Here is a 17,763-nt window from a genome sequence, read left to right on the forward strand (position 1 = left end):
GCAGGCTAACAAAACGCTAGAGATTGCAAACGTGTTTATAATGGCAGAGCCGGCGAAGAAGCAGCGAAAACCCTTGACGGAAGACGCAAAGAAAAGGAAAAGAGCTTCAGACCGAGCGAGGGGGAGTTTCGTAGAGAAAAAGCATCAAAAGCTGGTGTCCCTTTAATGTGATGGTAGTGCCTCTGTTTATCTATTCATCTAAGTGATGTCGTTAGGAGGACACAGACAATTGATATGTGTGTTCACAAACACATTTTCACCGTCATCTCGGAAGGGTAGGCTATTGCAAGAACATGGATTAGAGACAAACCTGTCTTAAGGGGTAAGCCTAGGCTAACCTTGCATGTCATTTTGTTATATGGAGAAGGAATATAATCCTCAAATACCGACTCCTCTCGTGCTGCTATAAAGCCAGAGAAGCGCATATAATGTTCTACTTTGTTAAAGTATCTGAAGTGGTTTTGCTTATGATGTTACAGGAAACAAGGCTCATCATCCTTAAGGGGCTTCAAGAGCCTTATCCTTGGTCCTCTGATGGCTCATGTATTAAGATGCTTCAAATGTCGCTCATCAAAAAATCTCAACAGGTTAAGCATGCATGTAATCGCTTCATGAAAGGAGAACCAACCAGTACTTGAGATCAAAAGTTATATTTTGAAGATAGAAACATGTAAAACAAGAACCATCAAATGGATCATTTCATTTTTTGTGTCTCTTGGCAAGGCCCTACTGGGCTCTCTGCCATATCTAGTATCTGAGAAAAAAAAAATAAACAGTCAAAAAGAAAACAAAGAAATAAGAAAACACCAAGAAATTTGCACATTCTACAAGCAACATTGCTGCTTAAACAATCAATTCATGGGCCAACATATCGCTTAATGTTGATTTGTATGAGATGGTGTTTATAAAAATAAAAATAAAAATAAATACAATTATATCAAAAGTGTGTGTGTGTGGGGGGGGGGGGGTGTAGCTCAATACATATTAGACTATTTCACTGATATAAAAAGAGACCGGCAACTAGGATTTCATTTCATAGATCTCTAATTTTAGGTCATGACACTTCAGGTGTGGCTGTGGTTTTTGCTGGTACAGGCAGATGAGGACTCTTTCACCCCTCTATGTTCCTTTGGGTGGCGTCCATTTTAAAGAACTGGGGTCGATGGTTTTGTTGCCTCTCTTCGTCTCTTTGGACTTCCATTCGTCAATCAAATCCTGCAAGAAATGCACACAACGAACAAAGAGTTATTAACAACGCTGGCTAAAACTCAGGCGTGCGTTTCCCAAAAGCATAGTTGCTAACTAAGTAAGCAACTGTGTTGGTTGCAATGCAATTTCCCATTGCCAACCAACTAAGTTGCTAACAGGTTAGCAACTATGCGCTTTGGAAACGCACCCCAGAATAGGTTGTGGCTTGTATGCTTTGCTTTCTTCACGAAACTGTAAGAAATAAGCTTTGATAGCCTCTTATCATGACCAATGCATGTGCTTAACAGAAATACAATAAACTGTCATTCCTAGATCACGAGTTTCCCAAAAAATTTGAGCACTGGCGTTATCAACTGTTCCTAAAGGCAGTAATTAAAGTTTAGAAAAATGAAAATAATTTGAGGAAAACTCAGCAAATCTGTGAAATAAGAGCTCATTTTTAGGCCACATCATCTCCGCCCTGGGAGTCAAGAGCCAACAACAAAAAGGGATTCTGGACTTTTAGCGTGACTGAGGCAAATCTGTGACATTCCAATTTATTTTACTCAATTGGCTTCAACTCAGCCCTATGTGTGTAAGATTATGAGGAGATATTCTATATTTGCATGTATCCATTTAGCTTTTATCCAATGCGACTTATAAAAATAACACTCAAGCTACATTCATGAGACCTTAGGTAACAATAAATACTACTATACACACGACTAACACATGACTACCAGAGGAGTGCGGAAGTTTAAGTGCTAGTCAAAGAGCAGTCGAAAGGGGATCGTGGTAGATCTTGCCGTACCTGTCTCTTCAGCACCAGGTGCTTGCCCTTCCAGTACTTGAGCATCTGCAGAGACTGCAGTGTGCTCACGATGTCCACGGGATTCACTGCTGTCTCCTGGCTAATTTCTGAGGAACACACACACACACACACACACACACACACACACACACACACACACACACACACACACACACACACACACACACACACACACACACACACACACACACACACACACACACACACACACACACACACACACACACACACACACACACACACAAACGCACACACACAAACAACAGCTTTGAAAGAGTCATTAGCAACCACTTCACCAAAGAGGGAGAGGGGAGCAGTTCCCATTCACTGGTCGAGAGGTTTAGCATACACTTCACACTGAGCATGTCAAGGCAAACCAGGGACAGAAATACTGTACGCACACAAAGGACGTGTCCTACGAGATCAATCGCAACTATGACCACACATATGACCAGGCCTTTATGACATGTGCTACCTTTTTAATGTACAGGTTGTAACTTCTTGTTTCTGCTTCAACCATTTTTTTTTTTATTTACTTGTTTACATGTCTGGGCCTACTAATGATCAACAAATCCATAAAAAAAAACATGACATGCACACAGGACAGCTTTATCAAGCATTGTCCTTATGACAATAATCGCCATTAGCTTATTGAATATTAGCATTCCAATATTTTCACCAAAAAAAAAAAACTGAAGCTGAGTGCAATCTGATATAAATCTGAATGACACTCCAGCAGTAGCCCAAAACATAACCTTTCAGTTAAAGTAACACCAAAGCACTTTTCCTCTGTCGCATGCATGATATTTGTTTATCCAGCACCGGCTTTGGAAATAACAATGTCCACAGACAAGTAGAGTATGTTGCATGATTTTAACAAAGCATGATGTATTGTGACATCAGAAGCAAGTCATATTTGTAGTTTCTTATGTCTCATTCCATCAAACTACAGCTACCCGATCTGGCAAACGGACATAGCGCGGTTATAGCTGATAGAGGGTCGCAAAGTGAATGCAGAAGTGCCGTTCACCCTGTTACGGGTTGATGAACCACTGAAACGATTTTGGAAACATTATTTTAAGGTACAAAAAACGTTTTGGTGTTGCTTTAAGCGTTGCTGAGTAACTGAAAAAAGCTCCACATACTTCCAGATGGTTAAATTAGTAGTGGCAGTGGTTTTGATGATTACCGTTGTGATTGTATTTGTTGCAGTGTCTGTCTTTACCAAAATCAAAATTGCTTTGACGTCCGCCAACCAAAGAAATAGCACTGCAGTGATCATCATAGCCACTACTAAAACATATAGCCTTCATAACCACCACTCTAGCAAAACACAAATCTTTTTTAAACTTCTGGGTTTTCAACGACCAGGCGAATGTTTACTGTTGTGGTGATAGTTACGGTCATAATGGGATATAGGCTATGAGTTTTCACCTTATACGTGAAACCCTATTTCCATCTGGTTTTCATCATTTGTCCATTCTGTTTACATAATAACTTAGTGCAGTCTCAGCAGGCTAACTAGAATATGCTTCAACTTATATATTTCTTTCGAAATGTTGACAATTATCCACTCAATATAGATATTTTATATAATATATGACTGACATTACGGAACATTTTATATGACATATGACGGATTCCGGAACACTGAAGTGTCATGGCAACGCCCATGTTTGGCTCAGGAGTAGGGTGGAGAGCACAGCTGGAGGTGGGGGGTCTGACCCTTAATGGAGCCATCAGGCAATCACCCGCTAATATGCTAATACACTCAAACCTCCGTACCTTTGTACCAACCTCTGTAAAAGTTTTCACTGACCAGGCAAACGCTTACTCTTATGGTGGTGGAGGTAGTTACGGTCATAATAGTATATAACAGTATCTATATGGTGCAGCTGGAGGAGGAGGAGGAGGTCTTACCCTTGATGGAGATCTCCTTGCCCTGGAAGTCGTGCATGTAGCGCAGGAGCACTTCCTTCCAGTAGCTACGGTAACTGATGAGGCCCAGGTCAGACAGGGGGCGCTCCGGTGACCCCACTTTCTCCTCCACTTTGGATAGCAGGTAGCCTACACGGGGTCAAGGTCAGAGGGTCAAGGTCAAAGAGGGCAACACCACTTTTTGACTTGTGAGTGTGCTATACTGATAGCACTGTGGTGCGCATATATTCCTCCAAGAGCACGGATAGAAAATTGTGGGTTTGAGTTTGTTGTGAAAGAAAAAATAGTTTCTAGCAAATTCTTACAACATTACATAATTATTTGACACTAAAGATCATTTAACTAATTACATTTGACTTTAATAATTGAATGCATTTGACTTTTGCTTTGGACACAAGTGTCTGCCAAATACCATTACATAAACATGAACATAAACATAACATAATAAAGTTAATAAAACAACAATGCAACATTGTCTATTTGAGCTACTCAAAAATATCAGTGGTGCGGTCAAATTTGGCAAACAGTGGCGAACGTTTGTGGTGAACATGTTTTCTTTGAACAGTTACATTTGAACGATTTGGTGTTAACATTCCATTAACATTCCATTCACGACCTGTTCCACTTTATGTTCGGAGAGAACTACCTCCGCAGACTGTTGGGGTTGTTCACAAACGTTCGCCAAAAACTCAAGCAGGCAAGCAGAACACTGTTCACAAATGTTTGCGAATTTGAACGCACCTCAGTTTTCAACCAGAGAAAAAAACACAGGTGGCTAGAGATAAAGTAACACCCTAGCAATCATCATAATTACTCTAGCAACAACCTAGCAACCACCACTATAGAGTGGACTGGTACTCACTGAAGTCGATCAGCATCTTCCCATAGCCCTGCCGCATATACTGGGGCATGGTCAGGATGCAGGAGACGTTGTAGTTGAGGAAGGAGTTCTTTTCCTGTGAAGGAGGGGAAATTTATTAAACACAGTTTTACAGACTGGAATCACTTCACCTGGACCCTGACCCTCCACCAGAATGTAACCATTTGGTTAAATCTCCTTCTTACCGTAATTTCCCAACTATTAGCCGCAGCTTATACACTGATTTATGCACGGGGGCAGTTAATATGGTATTAATATGTTTTTTTTTTTTTTTTTACTTGCATAAAACACTGTCCTGCGGCTTATACACAATGCGGCTAATACACAGGAAATTACTGTACTTTCACACAGTTGCTTCAGTTTGGAATGAGCTTAGGCTGCCAATGCCTGATTTGTACTGTCAGTGTTCTTCATACTGGGTCTTGTCATACATGAACGCTGATGGCATAAGAAGGGAAGTCTATTTTTGGACTGTACCATTACAGGGGGATTTCATGGGGAAAACAAAAACAGTTGTCTCTAGTTGTTATGAGAACGAGAATGGCATGGGAAGCCCATGCCCCAGCTTCCAAGGGGTCATCTGTGCACCTTCTCACCTTGGAGAAGTATCCCACCAGGTGGCAGCCTGTGTTGTCAGCGTCGGTCATCACATAGAACAGGAAGGGCTCCACGTCGTAGTAGAGTGTCTTATGGTCGAGGAAGAGCTTAGCCAGCAGACACAGGTTCTGGCAGTAGATCTGCAATTGAGAATATAGGTCAAGTGTGGCCTGGGGTCTGTTTAGCGCATCGGTCGAGTACGTCCTTAAAAAGTGAATGTGACGTGTACACGAAATGCAATATTTACATAGCTGGGAATGTGCGCCATTCTCCCTATTACAAGTTAATTTGCCATTGAAAATTACTAATAAGCTATTATATGAAGGTAAAAACCATTTACCTTATTTTTCTTCCCATCCACTTCAAATACCGAGATGGCCCCTTTGCGATAGACTTCGTCTCCAGGTGGATGCTTCCAAACACATTTTGCCTGCAAGAAGTATATATATATATATATATATATAGGTACAATAAGATCTCCATAGTAAGCCAATGCAAATTGTAAAAGATAAATGTCATCTTTGTCTACCACTATCAGGGCTCCCACTCTTAAGTCAGATGTAAAATTCCATGACTTTCCCTGACGAAAAACCTGAATTTCCATGAGTTACTGTAGAATTAATCGTACAATATACCAACCAAAGATTTCAGAGTAGCCACATACCGTTCAAGAATCTTTGACTTTTTTATAGTGGGAGATGACTAAATGGGCATTGAATAAGCACAGTTGGGCTAACCACAACCACTCAAACAAGCGTTAAAGCATTAATGTATTTTGGCAAGTACATTTTAAACTGCTATAACAAAATTCCCTGATATTCCATGACTTTGCCCCACAAATGATAAAATTCACTGACTTTCCATGTCTGGAATAGCCGAACTTAGTCCCGCCCACAACATTTGAGGTCGGGAAGATGGGTCTGGCATTGCTCCGTTGTGGAGCAACTATGCTCGACCAGAGCTGGGCCAAAGCTAAGATGTGGGAAAACTCATGGTTTCACTTTCATCAAGGGAAAACAGGATGTTGCATTGTGACATGTTGTTCCCTCGTTCGTTTGAAATCTCTGATTGACCACCTGTTCGATAGATTTGCGACAGCCTTTCCCAAATGTTTGTAGCATATCAGTGTTCAACGGAATTATTTTTAAAAACGGAGGGGATATAGGCTATCAGTTTTTTCCTAATAGCATACCCTACTACATATCTCTTAGATTTTGCTAATAAGTGTTGTAGGAGATATTGACGGCACAACAACTTTTACAAAAGACCAGAAAACAATGTTAAGGCATTTGTGGAGAAGAAGGATGGTTCGTGTGTTCTTTCTATACCTCACGGTAAGCTATTTCGTTGCTCTGATTGGTTAGATTGGCTATCTATTCAGTGCAGAGGCATTCCCCACCAGTATCGGTTAAAACATGCCCCATAATTACGTCCCTATGGAGCAGTATTAGACTCATATTCTGACTAGAATTTGAGTATGACAACGTGAGGCTATGTCTGGAATAGACTTTATCAAATTTCCATGATATTCCAGAAATTCCCTGACCCGTGGGAACCCTGCACTGTCCACTAGCACCTAAAGCTAATAACAATAGGAGCTGGGGGGGGGGGCGTAGCCTGAGGGTCTCTGTCCCGTACCATGTGTCGGCGCAGGATGGTCTGGCTCTTCATGTACTTGAGACAGAACTCGCAGACGTAGAGACGGCCGAGGCGCGCGTACTCCTCCGGGTATGGCGAATGGTACCAGGTGTCCAGCTCGTAACGGCCGAACACGATGGTCTTGATCATGTTGCTGCCCTCCGTGATCTGACCCTGTAGCCTCAGCTTCTCCTGCGATCGAAGAGCGACAAGCGGGTTCTTAAAGAGAAATGTCATTTATTATGTCACAATGCTGCAGAAATGTCACTGTCACCACAAACATGGAAAGAATGACTCAATAAATATTGAAAGGACAGGTCATCCTTAAGACAACCTTAACAGAGTCTAAGACAGCAGAATCACATATATTTGATTGATATATTTCATAAAATTACGATATGCACTTTATGTACTTCATTTTGAGAGTCACTTTGAATAAGTGTTTAATATTTTTCACTAAACAATAGAGCCTTACAAATACCACAAGGTTAAGAACGGAAGAAATATGTTGACGTTTTTCGAGGTGCATTTGGACACACGTGTTGGATAAATTAGAATTTATATGAATGATGTGACGTGAAATCAGACAGGAGAGGAAAGCCACAGAGGGTGCTGGAGGAGAGGGAGATGGTGCGGAGCAGAGGTGTACAAGTTCTGCTTCAGAAAGGAATTCAGCTATTTAGTGAAATCTCGCCCCGTTACCCATGGGCCTTCTCTTCTCTTCTTTTCTTTTCTTTTCTTTTCTCTGATTGTCTAACACTCTGTAAAGCACCATGAGATGTTTTGGCGCTCTATAAGTACAATTAAATTGACTTGAAATCCCCTACTGTGTTAAGTGCACAGGTAGAACCAACACATGGCAGGACTTTTACTTTCTGAAGCCGGACTGGAGAGGAGCGATGGAGAGAGAGAGAGAGAGAGGGAGATGGAGAGAGAGGGAGATGGAGAGAGAGATATGGAGAGGGAGATATGGAGAGGGAGATATGGAGAGAGAGATATGGAGAGGGAGATATGGAGAGGGAGATATGGAGAGGGAGATATGGAGAGGGAGATATGGAGAGGGAGAGGAAGAGGAAGAGAAAAAGAGGGAGAGGAGCGATGGAGAGGGAGAGGAGCGATGGAGGAGAGAGGAAGATGGAGAGGGAGATATAGAGGGAGTTATGGAGAGGGAGAGGAAGAGGAAGAGAGAGAGAAGAAGAGGGAGAGGAGCGATGGAGAGGGAGAGAGGGAGATGGAGAAGGAGAGAGGGAGATGGAGAGGGAGATATGGAGAGGGAGAGGAAGAGAGAGAGAAGAAGAGGGAGAGGAGCGATGGAGAGAAGCGATGGAGAGGGAGAGGAGCGATGGAGAGGGAGAGGTCTTACCAGGTCCTCTGAGGCGCGGGCCTGGGCTTTCCTGAAGAGCTCCAGGTCGTACTCGCTGGTGATGTTCTCCAGGAGGGGCTCTCGAGTCGTGCCGTGGGTCTGGCGGTGGTCCTGGGGGACATATGGGGGGAGAGGGAGGGTAGGAGCAGAGCAGGGCAGAAAGGTGAGGGGAAAGGGGAAAGAGAGAGGAGAGAGGGAGAGTGAGAGGAGAGGAGAGGGAGTGTGTTTCGGGGATTAAACCATGGAACATATGTACTCTGATGTTTCTTGATTTTGAGCAGCCATAGTTTATATATGTACTGCCATAGTTTATATTTGTACTACCATAGTTTAAATGTACTGATTACACAATGATTTGAACTTGTGTTTTCCAGATGAACAACCATCCATCGACTGCTTCAAACTGCATGCACTACATGTGACAACATCTTGCTTCAAACTGCATGCACTACATGTGACAACATCCTGTTTCAAACTGCATGCACTACATGTGACAACATCCTGCTCGCTCACCATGTTCTTCTCCTTCTGCTCCTTGGCGAGCGGCGAGTCCCTCTTCCTCCTCATCTCCACCACCTTCTCCTTGTAGCGCACTTGCCGCGGCGTGGCCGCCTGACCAAGAACATGCCGGAAAAAAACACTGTTAGCTAAGCTCAAGCACGGAACACGACTGCAACGTTTACATTTATTCATCTAGCAGATGCTTTTATCCAAAGCGCGTTTACTCTTTTCATTTTTTTTTCTTCTGTCTTAAGTCATTCTTTTGTTTATTGCACTTAGCACTTTATTGTGAAGCACTTTGGTGCGGCTGAGCCGTCTATAAATGCGCTATAGAAGTAAAATTTTACTTGACTTGACTTGACATTGTCATTACTAGAGTTGTTAGGCAAAATGTACAGGAAATACATAATTTACCTTTAGGCCAATTCAGTCAGCAGATGTTATGTTTGTCTTAGTGTGTGAGTGTGTGAGTGTGTGTGTGTGTGTGTGTGTGTGTGTGTGTGTGTGTGTGTGTGTGTGTGTGTGTGTGTGTGTGTGTGTGTGTGTGCCAGAGGGCGCTTATCCAGAGTGACTTAAAGCAAACTCGGGTCCCTCCTTTCAATATATCTGTTAGTGTGCGCATTCAATATATGTATATTTTAATAGCACTTGAAATATTAAGTTATGTACGGTAAATACAAAATACAAACAATATGAGCCATGCATTGACAGGTGAACATTTTTCACAAATGAATTCATCCCATGCTTGTAAAGGTACATAACTGTCAGACAAGATCTGCTGACTGAGGATCTGCTGACAAATGGTCTGGGCTTGCTGCAGCATGTCGAGCATGTGTGTGTAAAACTTGCCTCATAGCTAACTCTCTGCTGACCCCTTCTGGTAGGCTGAAGGCATCTCTCGCACATGCGCCTTGGGTTATGCAATAAGACATCATGGTCTAGTAGTCAAATGTGCTTTTGATTCATTCTAAACAGGTTAAAGTTGTAGCCCTCAGTTATAATTCTATACGTTGTTGGGTCAGTTTCAGCTCTGTTTCTCCTCACGGTGCTCCTGTCTGTCAGAAACACATCCATTCATTCTTTCATTCATTCATTCATTCATTCATTCATTCATTTTTTCATTCGTGTTTGGCACTCACGCCAATGCCTAACGTGTTGTGTAAGTTCTCTGTAAAGCAGCTGGGGATTGAGGTTAAAGCAATGAGCATACTTCTGCCCATACGCCTATGCTGTGCTGTGCGGTCGTTCAGTCCAGCGTATCTGCATGCATATCTCCCATGGATCGCATTGCACTACACATCCACGCCAAACTGAGCAGCAGGACAGTTATTAAGTTAGCAGCGCAGCAAGTTACCTGGTGGCGGGTGGCGTGTCTGCTCTCCTCCGTCTGAGACTGGCTGCGATCTTCCTCTTGCTTGTCCCGGTCGATGGCTTTCACCTTCAGAAACAAACGACAGAAATAACACAGAGGAAATAACACAGAGGTGTGTCAGTGTGTTTTCTGCACCCTCATGTCCAGCAGGAGTAGCAGACTAGCAGAATAGAGTAGAGTAGAAGCAGAGTAGAGTAGAGTAGAGCGTGTTCTAGACAATCATGTTCACACCTTGTTGTGAAGGAGGTGTGTGTGTGTGTGTGTGTGGGGGGGGGGGGGGGGCACTCAGACAGAAAAATAAAAATAAAAACATTTCCCATTTGGCGTGTGAAACATTCCCAAACTTCCCAATAGCCAGTCTGCACAGTGCACATATATATGACAGACATAAGACATCAGACATACTGACACTACAGTCCAGGTCATCCTTTACCTTGCATTCATCTGCAGACAGGTTGTGGTAGAGCGGACACCCAGATATGGAGAAGTGTCTCTCGTGCTTTCCAGTGAGGTGGCCTGCAACAGACGAAAGAGGAGAATGAGTGATTTTAGAGGGTACAGAGCATTCTATCTCCATGACCACAGACAGAGGGAACAAAATACAGTGTCTGAACACCAGCACTGTTGCATAACAATCACTATGGAATTATCGTTTGAGGTTGCTCAGGCAACAATGTTATCAGTAAATAATTCTGATACCGTAATTCTATTATAAATAGCACAACTTGAATTTCCCCTTGGGGATCAATAAAGTATCTATCTATCTATCTATCTACAATCCCAATCACTACCAGACAACCATAATCTATGTTAGTCAGTCAACACAGTCTACAGCGGAATTCAGATTTTCTGTCACAGTAGGTGACACAGCGTTGCCATGTATTTTGCCATGACAGCCATTGTGCCAACACTCAGTGCACCCGTACCCAGTGAATTGCATCCTGGGGTTGGGCATTTCATGTTGAAGTTGTAGCTCTCGTGAAAGCGACGCCGCTTTGGGCGGTGGGAGGGGTCACTGTCAGAGTCCTTCTGAGAGGGGTCCTTGGCGTGGCTTTCGTCATGCGAGGCACTGGGGCTGGACACGTCGATGTCCGACTCCGAGGACTGGGCATTGCCTGTAGGCGTCCTCGGTGGAGATTCATCTCGGTCCACTACATGTTTTATGTCAGCAGGCACGTCTGGGAACAGGCAAAATCAAAACAATGAGAACACTGACAAGCCCGTCTGATAACTATAATGCAAACAGATTATGATAAATTATTACACGTGAATGATACCTCAAGCTAATACGCACCATTTCTTAGCTGTGCATGTGTCAGTAGCTAACCATTAATGAGGGTACATTAATTGCGCTGGATCCATAAGGGCAGTATACTGCTTCTTACCTTGCGAGCTTTGGCTGAGACGCAAAGACGCCCGAGTGAGTCGTGTGTTGGTTCGTGTATTTCCGTCACTTTGAGAGCTGTCGGTTTTCTCGTGTTCCACCGAGTCGTCTGAATCACCAGTAGCATCCGAGCTACTTCCTGCATTTCTCTATGAAATGTTCAAACAAAAAAAATTGTCAAACTGTTAATACACGCAAACCTATTCAACATAAAAGTTACAGGAATGTATGGTTCTGGGTTAGGAAGCAAATGAGTCATAACAATAAGCAATATGGCTAACCTTCTGCAGCAAATCTTGCACTGGCAAGCATACATTTGCTAGCTTTATCAGTCGGCTAGCTAACACTTGATGGCCATCTGTTACGTTACTATACAGTTATTTACTCGTGTTTGTAGGTATTTTTTCAACGCGTTACATCGCAGAAACTAAATGCATTCTTCAACAGTGTATATGTGCCCCTCATATATAATTTCGCCAAGAAGTAAATTGACAGATCTTCTGCACAAGAACTACAGCAGTGTTGTTTTTAGCTAACGTTAGCTAGTTGCTACCTATTCAAACGCCAGCCATTTTCATTCGTGGCTGATCAATGTAACGTTAACACAATGTTCGAATTTATCAGTAATGATTTCATATCAAGATGTATAACGTATAAATATTTCAAGCAAAAGTAGGACTCCAACTTTCCTTACCTTGACCTAGATATTATTTCTGAACAGCTATCTTGATATTTACATGGCTAAATATAGCCGACTATGATAACTTAGCTTTTAAGCTAGCAACTCCAACACAACTTCGCTGTTGACCCATTTTTTTTACCTTTCTTCGAGGCATGCTCTCCGCTTTCCAGGCCCGTTTATGATTAGTTGTTATGGGATAAGTTAGATGCCAATAAATTCTCAGCTGCTCCTCAAACAGACGTGAAGTTATTACGCTATTCAGTGAGGTTAGCGTGCTAGCGAAACGGGGAAGAACCAACCCCCAAAGTTACCATGAACACAACACAACAATCGCCCTGTCTCGCGCCACATTTTCCTCTGCAACACACACTTCCGGTAATTCACAACACTACTCACAGCCATACCGACTCGAGCCGCAAGATGGAGCTAAGAGTCTATATAAGATTTAAAAAAAAAAACTGTAGTGCCTACACGAAACCTTTGAAAAAGGTTGGCGACTAATTCAGCTCCCCTCCCCTTAAAGGTGCCATGTGTAATGTCCGCCAAAAAATCAATTCATACTCCACATTCCATAAAAGATGGGGGCAGTATACCTCCAGAGAGTGAGTTGGTCTACCCTAGAGTAACAACCGAGAAACGTGTATTGCAGTTTGGCTGGCGGTTATGTTGCCCGCATACCGCCTCCCATGGCCAAAACTGGTATTATGACACCTGTCGGGCTGTGGCTAGTAATTTAGCATGCTAATTCAGGTTGATATCTCTGCAGCACTATACCTTGTCATTTTTTTAATGACTTCATCGCCCTTATTTCTTCTCATTCGTTTGATGTGTGTAGCTCATTTTTTGGATATTTTTACCTCAATTCTTACACATGGCACCTTTAAAGAAGGCTATAGGAATCTTATAGCCTAATATTTTGGGACAAAATATGAAAGTAGCCTAATCTTATAGGATAGGACAGTGGTTCTCAAATGGGGGTACGTGAGATTTTAAAATATACATATATTTAAAAAGTAGAATCCATGCAAAAATACTTTAAAAACAATTATTTAATAAATATTTCAGGAAAATATAAGTTCATGAAATGAATTTTATATTTCAGTAGGCTTTTTTAATTTCATTATCCTAAAAACCCCGAGTCCCCCCCATACCAGGATGGTTCGACCCAACCTGTCACATGCCACCCGCCATCACTTGTCAATCACTGTCAAAACTCAAACGATGGAGTCGTGGTTGAAGCGTAGAGGTAATTCTTGTAAAAACACGGAGGGAAAGACAAAGTGGCAAAGAAGGCCAAACCAGAGCCGGCAAAATTACAGCTGTATCTTGAAGAATATGTTGCTCTGTTTTAAGTCTTTTTTCTCAACTAAAAATGCTTTGCGCTGGTTAGGGGGTACTTGGCTGAAAAAATATTTCATAGGGGGTACATCGCTGAAAAAAGGTTGAGAAAGACTGGGATAGGATATAGTATTTTGAATAGATGTAGGCCATAGGCTATTTTTGGGACATAGGCCTATAATAGAAATACTATAATGAAGGAAGACTATGAATGATATTACAAATGTAGGCTATTACAGAGCATCATATAAGTACACTAACATTGAATCTCTCTTTCTCTCTCTCTCTCTGTGTGTGTGTGTGTGTGAGAGAGAGAGAGAGAGAGAGAGAGATATAGAGTGTATAGGCCTGGTGTGTATTTAGTAACTGGCCCCCAGGGATAAGCAAGAAAGTACTGTGATTTTCTCGAAAGTTCTGTAGATGGACTGGCACCCCATAAAGGCAAAGCTCAATGGGGGGTTGGGACATACTCACTCAGGCAACAGCTGATACCACCCACCCTAAAAATAGCCACTCTGGGACAGTCTCACGCCGTTAGGACCTTTCTTTGGCCAGTCTTCTTTTACTAGAGACCGGGTCAGTGTAACACGGTAGCCTAGACCTATTATCAATAAAGTAAATAAGTGTTTACATAAATTTATTCTGGGTTCACAGACAGGTCATCAGCATGCCCAAAATCAAGAGACCAGAGGATGGGTAAGTGAATGGACATTCAAGTCTCTGCTGCAGTAGACTCGTCATTCGTGTCCTCGTTAAAGTTTGAAACTGAAAAGAGTGATTTCATCAAGACCAAGATCTTTGGTTGACATTTTCAATGTTTTATTTTCGAGGCAAGAACTGTATCAAAAGATTAATTTCAGGTGTTCTGATATTCTTTTCTCTGTAGCATTCCCGCTAAGTGTGTGTGGTTTGACCGTAAGAAATACGTCATAGTAAATTTCAGCATTCAGCAGCCACGAGATATTCAGTGTGAGATCACAGATGACTATGTAATCCTATGGTAAGTGTTCTTATGTTGCTTTACACTGTAGTGTCTATTTTAAATACCATTTAATTGTACATCTAAATTTATGATTACTAGAATGTTTTCTAACCAAGGTGGACATTGCAGAAAAGTGTTGTAGAAAAGTCCTCTTTAGACTTGTGGGTGAGGAGGGTTAATTTGTTTAAAAGCTAAGGTATTACATAAGCTTGGACCATCACAAGAGGAAAATTGTCATCTTAGGTGTGGTTACCTAACAAAGTTATGAGCAATGTCAAAGTTGTATCTCTCTGTTCTTTTTGCAGTTGTAAAGATGTGGATGACAACATCATTTACAACGAAATTCATTTTTACGACAAAGTCATGAGACATGTAAGAATACATTATTATCATATCATGTAAAATAAAGGCTATGACCTTTAAAAACACACTTTACACCTGAGAACATAAACATGCATGATCAATAAAATAATTCTTTATTGTAACATATAAACACATTTTCACACCAGTTTTCACAGTGATTTGAAAGCAGTCTTCAAAACATTTCAACTAATAGATATCCCCAAAAAACTTGCACAGCTGATTATATTAAGTCAATATTTTTTTTTGTAATGCAACTTTTCTGAATTTGTATGTATTAGTAGGCTATGTAAATGAGCCATCATCTAAGAAAAATACAATAATTATCATACATTTGAAGTGAAACCTAAACACTGGATAAGATCAGGTTCAAAATCAGGTTCTGTTGAGGGGCAAAAATGTCTGTAAAAAGTTTGTATAGTGATTGTAAACACTGACTGTTCGGTTGGACAGGACTCCAGAGAGAGGCCGTATGATCGCACAGTCAACCTGCTGCTGAGGAAGAAAACACCGGATACGGCGTGGCCAAGGCTCACCAAAGACACCGCCAGGGTAAGTCAGGACTGGTCAACAACAATCCTGTTAGAACAGAATCGTGAAGAGTGATCTATTCTCAGATCAGGAGTCTGTGGGATGAATCATGAATATTAAAGGCTATCCAGAGAGAGAGAGAGAGAGAGAGAGAGAGAGAGACAGACAGAGAGAGAGACAGAGAGAGAGAGAGATGTTATAGGAGGCCATATAAGGAATTTGGCCCAGACCATTTAGCAATGTAAAAGAACAAACAAATTGACATTTATTTATTTTTCATTTTAGCAGACACTTCTATTCCAAGCTTCTTATTATATTACAAGGCCCCTGGACGCTGGGAAGCAACTTATCTGCATGCTATCCCTTCTCCTTAACCACTATGCTACCACCACCCCACCATTGTTGTTTATAACTCTTGGTACTATCAAACATATTGACGCAGAACTGCTATAGCCTCAAAACCTCCTGTGTTGCCAAGAGACACAGTAAGCTGGGGTCAGGTCCATAATTGGCGCTATCTTGTGGAGATTAGGCAGTCAAAGAAATAATATATACAATTCAGCTCTGTCTGTTTACTAGTAATAACAAAACTGTAACAACTGGTGCCTGAAGTGACAAACATATGGCCTCAAACAAAACACAACTGGCACAACTGGCGACAGCGCCTGTGCCACCCTCAGGCCCAAGTGCCCACGGGGACCCGGGTTCGAGTCTGACCCGCGTCATTTCCCGATCCTACCCCTTCTCTCTCCCCCACTCGTTTCCTGTCAGTCTCTTCACTGTCCTGTCAGATTAAAGCTGCAGTTGGCAAGTCTGACAGATTGAGGGGAGATTGAGGGGACAAAAATGTTAATGTTTACAACTCTCATGCCCCTCCCCCACTACCACCGAGCACCCTCTCATCGAGTTCATGCTCGTCAGTGCGCACCAGACTGCACCAGACTGTGATTGACAGTCAGATCTCACACAGCCCTGCTCTGATTGGACCAGAAGAACCGGGAGCTGTGGATTTTTGCAAAACAAATAACAGGCTCTAGGTGGAGGTAGAAGTGCGTTTTTTTTTCTAAACCGGCTGATTTATGTTGTTCTGTCGGACCATAGTGTCGGTTTCACTGAATATGATCAAAAAAGTCCAAAAGATATACTTAAAAATGTTTTATTATCAAATGTGAATAATTGCCTGTCTTGCAGCCCAGCTGGATGGCAGTAGATTTTGACAACTGGAGAGATTGGGAGAATGAAGAAGATGATGGCAGGGAAGAGTTTGAGTACTACGCAGAAGTGAGTATTTTTCCAAAGCCGTATTTTATTTAACTGATGAAATGGAAAATAAATGTAATGCAATGCAATGTTGACTCAATTTTATTTGTATTTTTAACACAGATGATGCAAGATCTACAGAAAAAAGGGGAGCCACCTTCAATGGATGACCTTGACTTTGATGTAAGCGGACATCAAACTCTACATCTCTACACCCACACTCCTCTTCCCTGTACCAACATGTTTATACTGTTCTGAATGATCAGTGATGGACTTCTGAACGTTTCTGAATTACAATTATGTTTGTGTCTTTACAGGATGACTGACTCTGGGTCTGATAAATGATCACCAAAAATGTCATTGGCTTCCTCTTAAAACCCAGTGAGACGGCAAAACAATCTAAATCAGTGCACCTATGGCAAACAGATAAATTTGAATGATATTTCCCTATTCTTGCTTTTGTGTTACTGATGAACTGAAGCATAATTTTCTACCTGTTCGTCTTTTGGTTGCCAAAGTGTTTTGGCTGAAATTGACTGACTTGTGACGTGTGCTGTTTCTTCTTATAACTGCAATGTGCTATTTAAGACAATTTTATTTGATTTCTTTATTTATAAAATCTTGTAAATAAACTTTCTTTTGTTTTCTGTTACATAATCAGTATGCATTCAGTGTAAATTTTTAACCTGTTAGGAGTACGGTCACAAATATGTGATTAGAACGTTCGCAAACTGAGAGTTTCGCACTATGATGCGACAATTACCCTCAGAGATTTTTCCCATAAACTGTATAAAGAACACTATACAAACTAGAGAATGTAATTCCAGGGAATTACGAGTGCATGAAAATGACGCTAGGACAGACATGGTGGTTGCACAGCTTAATAAAAGTTGATAGTTTAAAAGTAGACAGTTTAA

General features: G+C 41.7%; 3 protein-coding genes across 4 annotated transcripts in view; 1 reads left to right on the forward strand and 2 right to left on the reverse strand.

Moving 5' to 3' along the window:
* Positions 1-634: 634 nt before the first annotated feature.
* kat7b (K(lysine) acetyltransferase 7b) lies at positions 635-12,743 on the reverse strand. Of its 2 annotated transcripts, none has more exons than XM_076297866.1 (14): positions 12,515-12,743; positions 11,695-11,842; positions 11,236-11,487; positions 10,743-10,825; positions 10,292-10,375; positions 8,950-9,048; positions 8,437-8,547; positions 7,074-7,265; positions 5,776-5,865; positions 5,435-5,575; positions 4,821-4,914; positions 3,941-4,087; positions 2,000-2,106; positions 635-1,215 (listed from the first exon to the last, which is right to left on the reverse strand). In XM_076297866.1, the coding sequence occupies exons 1-14, from the start codon at positions 12,527-12,529 to the stop codon at positions 1,120-1,122; spliced, it is 1,659 nt and encodes a 552-aa protein (XP_076153981.1). In that variant the 5' UTR covers positions 12,530-12,743; the 3' UTR covers positions 635-1,119. The 2 variants fall into 2 exon arrangements, with proteins under 2 accessions (XP_076153981.1, XP_076153980.1); XM_076297865.1 differs by having other exon boundaries at positions 7,074-7,292.
* A 1,203-nt stretch (positions 12,744-13,946) lies between these two features.
* The window catches only part of g6pc1a.1 (glucose-6-phosphatase catalytic subunit 1a, tandem duplicate 1), a 17,010-nt gene continuing 13,193 nt past the window's right edge, over positions 13,947-17,763 (reverse strand). The window contains exon 6 of the mRNA XM_076297868.1: positions 13,947-13,969. Within this exon, the coding sequence (XP_076153983.1) occupies positions 13,947-13,969 (23 nt within the window). The remainder of the gene's footprint in view (positions 13,970-17,763) is intronic.
* ptges3l (prostaglandin E synthase 3 like) lies at positions 14,250-17,503 on the forward strand. The gene is made up of 7 exons (XM_076298892.1): positions 14,250-14,409; positions 14,600-14,713; positions 15,001-15,067; positions 15,509-15,607; positions 16,778-16,867; positions 16,970-17,029; positions 17,164-17,503. Exons 1-7 carry the CDS (start codon positions 14,381-14,383, stop codon positions 17,170-17,172), a joined length of 468 nt encoding a protein of 155 aa, XP_076155007.1. The 5' UTR covers positions 14,250-14,380; the 3' UTR covers positions 17,173-17,503.

Source organism: Alosa pseudoharengus, unplaced genomic scaffold, assembly GCF_046254945.1.
Source record: "Alosa pseudoharengus isolate Yale_2024_CS ecotype anadromous, Long Island Sound unplaced genomic scaffold, YU_APseudo_1.1 YU_APseudo_1.1_scf_21, whole genome shotgun sequence".
Lineage (NCBI taxonomy): Eukaryota > Metazoa > Chordata > Actinopteri > Clupeiformes > Clupeidae > Alosa > Alosa pseudoharengus.